Here is a 6410-nt window from a genome sequence, read left to right as displayed (position 1 = left end):
TTATGCACTAGATGGACCAATCCAACAAATTGTATAAGATTCGTTTGTGTTTTCCACATGTTTATTTGATTATGGGTCACATGGTTGCTGGTTCGCTTTTCAAAATGCTTGTGGTAACTTCAAAAAATAAAGTGAGGTTTTGAGAAGGTTCAGGGTATCCTAATAAAAAAATCATTATAATGGCTCTAATGCTGGGTACCAAAAAATAGTTTTTTCAAGATAAGCCACAATAGCAAAAGCTTCATTTGTACAAAAAAACAAGCTCCTTTAGGGTTAGGGCTAGCTTGGCTTTTGGCCTTCCATAGGCAATCTCTCTTTGAGAGAGAGAGAGAGAGAGAGAGAGAGAGAGAGAGAGAGAGAGAGACGAGACTGCTTAACGTCGACTTATTGATCTAGAGAGACCAATCGACGGAGAGACTTGAACCCAGGTGGGTCCATGTCATCCCAAGGGCAATCCCACTAGCCATTTCTACCCCACAATGGGTGGCAAAAAGGTAGTGAGAGTGTCCTCTTTTACACCCACCCACCCAGGAGACGAGACTGCTTAACGTCCGAGCAGGGTCCTAAGAAGAGTTCTCATTTCTTTTTAACAGCCCTTGAAATCGGAGAGAGAAAGACCTGCAACTCTTCATAACATTGTTTATAGTAAAGGTTATATTAAAATTTATATATTTTATCCAAGTGCAGGGTAAATTCTTTTCACCTGATTATTTGATTTTCAAATTTCCCCCTATTTTCATAATAATTTCCGAAGTAAACTATCATTATAAAACTATAAGACCTGTTTTGAGCAGCCGCCCAAAGATTTCTGAGTGGTGTGTAACGCTCTAGTGCCTTGCCTTCACCGTCCGGCGCGAATGAACTGTTCGTTTTAGGGTTTCCTCCCTGAGCGTTTCGAGTTTTAGGGTTTCCTCCCTGAGCGTTTCGAGTTTTAGGGTTTCGTTCGAGCTTCCGATAGCAGCAATGTCGCGCGTATACGTGGGAAACATCGATCCGCGGACCTCAGAGCGGGATCTGGAGGATGAGTTTCGGGTCTTCGGGGTTCTCCGCAGGTCACCTTTTTCAATTCACTGTGTTTCTCTTCTAGTTTTAAAAGATTATTTGAGGTTCGCAAGAGATCTTAGGGTTTCCTGCTCCTTCTGTCCTCTTTCATGATTTCTCTGCTTTTTAGAGCCATTTCAGAGATTCTGGGTTTCCTCTGGCTCGTCAGTCTTCTGAAGTTTTTTGATGGTGTTTTGTGCGGCGTTTTTCCAAGCTTTGCTAGGATTTCCAGGGTTTTGAGACGCGCGCGAGATCGTAAGAGGTGTAGGTGTTTCAATCATGTCAGACTTATATAAACAGATGGCTTTCCTAGCAAAAACGAGCCATTCTTCAATGAACAGCTCATGGAGTGTTATTTCAACTTTTATCCTCAGTAGAAATCTTATGTAGTCTAATCAAGGGACTCTGGATGACAATGAGACTATCCGCTTAGTTGCATACACCAGATATTCGGGTGCTAGCCATGCCTTTGGATGGGCAGACAGTTCTGCCCGTACTTGCTCGTCTGGTAGTTTTGGGAATATATAACGGGGCTTATTTTACTTTTGGAGTGGCACCCATGACAGCATAAATGAACTTCTACCGCTGTCAGAAACATTATACTGCATGCCTGCCAAAAGAAACCAAGAACTAGCAGCAAATTATGCAAATTATAATATTTTAACAGCCCTTGAATTAGCAGACTAACCTTTGGTGGTAATTGGTAGAATTTTGAAGCTTCTGCAGGATAAGTTTGAGCAACAGCATGTTACGATCAACAGTTTTCTTCGGAAGTGTCATCATTTCTTTCCTTGATTTCAGATATGATTAGCCTTGATTCCATGTCCTTCATGAACAAGTCACCCCTTCTGGCAGCCAATGAGGTGAATTCTTAGGACCAAAAGGTCCTAGGTTCAAAACCCCACAAGGTGCTTTCTTGGTGGCTTCACCTAGGGGCAGTGAAAAACGATAACTACGGGAGGATCTTGGGCCCAAGGTTTGTTGGGAAAAAAGAGGTCACCCCTTATAGCATAATTCTATGAGAATGCTACTTGGCCATTGCAATCATTTTACATGCCAAGAGATTCCCAAAATCCAAGCCTCAAGGGGAAGACATGTATGGCGCAAGCTTTGACAAGATCACGTCCAAAAAATTGTGTTGCTTATATCTTTGATTCAATAAGTGTCCTATTCAGAAAACTCAAACACATTGCAAACAGTTATGAGAGTTCTAATAAATATTGAGTTGAGGTTGAGAGGAAGCTATATGAAGGCAAGCGTATGTTGGTATGAGCTAACACTAAGAGCTCATCGTCTCGCTTGACTGATGACTGTCTAATGAGGTTTGATTTTTGGACTTGAGAACATTTGTTTACATCATCTACCTGAAATTCTATGGCCCATTTTAAAGCTCAAATCTTTAGTAAAACATAAGCATCTGGAGGTAGTATTTAGAAGTGGTGTGTATAAAATGAGATTTAGTAGCTGGTGCTGCATATATTTATAGCTGATTGTTTTGTGCTTTGTGTTGATAGTGTATGGGTAGCTCGCAAGCCTCCTGGGTATGCATTTATTGAATTCAATGACAAGAGAGATGCGGTGGATGCAATAAAATCGCTGGATGGTATGTATGTGATTTTTTTGGTGGAGAACATAATTATGTAAACTATGCTGAATTAAATCTAGGTATTTTTCAACCAAAGAATGCTGAAAGATGTGTTATTGCATAGGTGTGTGTGATTGTTGCCAAGTAGTCACTTGCTTCATGTGTAACTGTTCCTAACAGATAGATGCATGTGCTAGGGTTAGCATAGGCAAAGTGAAGGGCCATTTTCTGAGCCATGTGAAGGGAAGACATGTGATCATTGAGTGAAATTTAAGTTTGAAAGTATATTAGGGTTTTCATGCCAAGTATTGGGGTTGCACCACTAGAGGCACTTGGTTTTACCACTAGAGGAACTTGGGTATAGGATTAGGGGCAGGAGTCAATTAAGGAGCCAACTCAGCTCAGCTAGCTCAACCAGCAGGATATGGTTAGGTAGTATGGGTAGGCAAGACATATCATAAAGGCCCTATGGAGATTAGCTGAAAGTATTGTCTTTAGGGTAGCAAAAGTACAGAAATGCTTCATGGCTGACCAGCAACAGGGGTTTGGCTAAGCCCAGAAGATTCATAATGCACTCTAGCCCAGGAGACTAATACACTAGGGCAGGAGACTCGTAATGCAATCTAGCTCTTGCTTGAAGCCTGCGGCAGCCCCACAGTGCAGTATTAGAAGATCCACAGGCAACTCCGTGTCTTGCAGTCGCTTTTGTAAGGCAGCCCCACAGTGCAGTGTTAGAAGATCAACAGGCAACTCCGTGTATTGCAGTGGCTCAGCCCAAGAAGATGCTGCAGTTCCAACTAGTGGCTGGCTCTTGTCTCCTGCCCTTGTGCTTACTAAGGATTTACAGCAGCAGCCAGCCAGTCAGACCTTGTACTTTCTTTTGGTCCTGTTAAGTAGATCAAATTTCAGGCAAGCCGCAAGAGAGATGCCTGAAATCAAAATTGACCAAAAAATACGAATTATAGTTTCATGGAACTTGGAAGGAAACCAGGAAAGGTGGGCATGTGTGCTTTTCAGAAAAAAAGAAGGAAAAAACAGCTGTCCCTTGCTGATGAGCGTATACCAACACAGCCAACCCTTCATCCAAGCTCTGGTACTCCACACCTTTGGGGCCCACCCCTGACCTAAGGCAGGTGTTAGGGTTTAGTAGCTTGTAGACATATAGTCTAGTCATATGGGAATACTCAAAGAACCTTAAATCAAGAAAGGTCTAAGTGTTTCCTTAAGGCAAGTTCTGCACTTTCTAGACAAGGTCTGAGTGTAAAGTTCAAGCTACTCTTATGAGTGCTCATTTCGAAGGTCAATTGTCATGTTTTCCAGCTCATTTATGGCCTTTTTATGGACATTACACGAAGGAGTCTTTGGATATTATCCATCTCTGAGTAGCTCAACTCATTTTTTCGGAGAAAAGAATTGCCAAATATTTCATAGACTTAGGGAGTTTCATGAATCTTGTGCAGTTGAGTAGAGCCAATGGAGTGGATTTACTCCTTTTGTTTTATTTTCATTGGGACTAAAAACTTTATTTTGGAACTTGGTAGGAAAAAAGGGATGGCGTGTTGAAATGTCACGTGGTTCTGGTGGTGGTGGTGGCAGTGGTGGTGGGGGCAGTTTGCGTGGTAGGAGTGGTGATGAAAAAAAGTGCTATGAGTGTGGTGAACCTGGGCACTTTGCTCGCGAGTGCCGTTTGAGAGTTGGAACGTCCGGAGCTGGTTTTGGAAGGCGTGCACGGAGTCGTAGCCGCAGCCCTCGGTACCGCCACAGCCCCAACTACCGGCGCAGGTAAGTAATTTACAGCACTACAATGTCTCTATATTGGGTTCAACAAGGCACACCAAATCTTTTATTCGAAGTCATTGGAGCAATGTTTGAGTGTGTTGTAAGGAAGGCCATCTAATATTGGAACCTCTGTGTTGATACTCTTGCTGGTACATCCTATTGTGGAAATAATTCCTGCAGAAGTTTGTCTCCACGCCATCGTAGTGTCACCCCTCCTCGAAGGAGAAGAGGCCTTAGTCGATCTCCATCACCCAAGCGTGAACGCCAGGCTTCACCCCCTGCCAATGGGTATGTTTATATGTGAATTCTTGACAGCCAGGTTTGTTTAGTTTGGGTTCAACAAGGCACACTGAAGCTTTATTTCAAGTTCATTGGAGCAGTGCTTGAGTGTGTTGTAAGGAAGGCTCTCTAATATTGGAACCTCTGTGTTGATACTCTTGTTGTACATACAATCGATTCTTGTAGAAGTTTGTCTCCACGCCGTCGTAGGGTGACCCCTCCTCAAAGGAGAGGAAGCCTTAGTCGATCTCCATCACCCAAACGTGACCGCCAGGCGTCACCCTATGCCAATGGGTATGTTTATATGTGAACTTTTAGCATTGTCTTGAAAGGTTCCACTTGTAGTAACTTACTTAGCTGGGATAAATTTGCAGAAGTCCAACTACCAAGGAACACAGCCGCAGCCGCAGCCCAGCTCCTGAATAGTAGCAAATACCGACAGTAAATGTGGCTGAAAGCTTAGCTGGATTTGTCAGCTCAAAATGCACACAAGGCTTGTTTTCAGTGCTGCTAATATGCATGCTTATGGGCATTGCAGTACTTTCTAGCATGATGCAGACTCCTATGGTAACTTTTGAGTAGCATTTGACGTCTATGTGAGCTCTACAAGCTTTAGCCTGTGCATGAAGATTTGGACCCCTTCGCAGCAAGTAAAGCTGGCTTCTCCAGTAGGTTTGTTGTTGAGTTTTTGGAATTCTGGAGTTGTTTAATCTCTTTTGTTGCCTGATGCTTATTGGATAAGATTGTGTTAATGGGAATGGGTATCCACGTTCATGAACTATTGGATACCGTAGGACTTTTTCCGTATTCTGAGGTTTGATCCTGCTCAATGCAGCATTAATTGGAATTCTACTGCGTCTCCTTCCCACCTGGTAGCGTGCACCCTCGCTTTGTGGTTTCCTGGACTGCTGTTCTTCCTCACTACTTTGGTTTTCTCATAAGCGTCAATGGTTGCTCGCCTCAAGATTTCTTCTTCAAAGTTGATATGAAGGTTTGTTAACTAACAGATCCATGTTTAAAGTAGCTTCACTTTGTGTTTGTGAGAGTGTGTGTAAGCAGATGTGCTGTGTGCTGCATTTATCACTAGTGTTAAAGTTTTCAAAATGTGGTACTATGTACCTATCCTTTAGAGTGTTGACTGCTTACTGGTGGCCCCTTCATAATGCGAGAAAGTTTTCAGTATTTCTCTGGGGGTTTAAGCCAAGGCTTGTACAAAATAGTATCGTTGTATTTTAGCTTAAATAGTTTTTTTTGTGCCTTCACAGATGGTGTGAATATGGCCTTTATCTAGCTTGCAAAAGGTTCTTAAATTTGGATTGCAAGTCAACCAACAAATTCATGTTGTCTTTGAAGCTTGAAATTGGCTTAAATCTGGTATTGCGAAGTTTTTTTTTTGGGATTTATACAAAGGGTTGACAGGTTATCAAATGGGCGCCTTGTCTTACGATGTATGTGGACACAATTACTCCAAATAGCAGACAATTTGGCATTTGTGCATTTTAATGAGAATATGCCCCATGTGTGGGAACTGCCCCTACGTGGGAAATTCTTGCAAGGGTAGCTCTCCACACGCAAGGGTGGAATCCTTTGAGCTCCCCCCACCAACACCCCCCCCCGCGCGCCCCCCCCCCCCCTCCCCGACACCAAGGGATTAGAGGAGGCTTAAAAAAAGGAGGGGGAGGGGGTGGGGGTGGGCGGGGCGTGATTCTACTAAGGTTGGAAGGTG

At 43.2% G+C, this 6410-nt stretch overlaps 1 protein-coding gene across 3 annotated transcripts; it reads left to right on the top strand.

Annotated features, from left to right (window-relative positions):
• Nucleotides 1-788: 788 nt before the first annotated feature.
• LOC147627663 (serine/arginine-rich splicing factor RSZ22A-like) lies at nucleotides 789-6058 on the top strand. 3 transcript variants are annotated; one of them, XM_086814588.1, is made up of 7 exons: nucleotides 789-911; nucleotides 942-1052; nucleotides 2556-2644; nucleotides 4168-4408; nucleotides 4586-4693; nucleotides 4871-4978; nucleotides 5059-6058. In XM_086814588.1, the coding sequence occupies exons 2-7, from the start codon at nucleotides 964-966 to the stop codon at nucleotides 5108-5110; spliced, it is 687 nt and encodes a 228-aa protein (XP_086670714.1). In that variant the 5' UTR covers nucleotides 789-911; nucleotides 942-963; the 3' UTR covers nucleotides 5111-6058. The 3 variants fall into 3 exon arrangements, 2 of the variants coding, with proteins under 2 accessions (XP_086670714.1, XP_086670713.1); XR_015268288.1 differs by having other exon boundaries at nucleotides 798-1052; nucleotides 5059-5352; nucleotides 5520-6058; XM_086814587.1 differs by having other exon boundaries at nucleotides 798-1052.
• The last annotated feature ends 352 nt before the right edge of the window (nucleotides 6059-6410 follow it).

This window comes from Cibotium barometz, chromosome 20, assembly GCF_041138505.1.
Source record: "Cibotium barometz isolate CiBa-2024 chromosome 20, ASM4113850v1, whole genome shotgun sequence".
NCBI classification, from domain to species: Eukaryota; Viridiplantae; Streptophyta; class Polypodiopsida; order Cyatheales; family Cibotiaceae; genus Cibotium; species Cibotium barometz.
Note: the sequence above shows the minus strand (reverse complement) of the source record. Positions and strands in the feature narration are given on the sequence as shown.

Coding starts and splice junctions, on each gene's coding strand:
- LOC147627663 (XM_086814588.1), top strand. CDS start 964: ATGTCGCGCGTATACGTGGGAAACATCGATCCGCGGACCTCAGAGCGG. Junction 1,053..2,555: donor GTCTTCGGGGTTCTCCGCAG/GTCACCTTTTTC, acceptor TTGTGTTGATAG/TGTATGGGTAGCTCGCAAGC. Junction 4,694..4,870: donor GCTTCACCCCCTGCCAATGG/GTATGTTTATAT, acceptor CGATTCTTGTAG/AAGTTTGTCTCCACGCCGTC.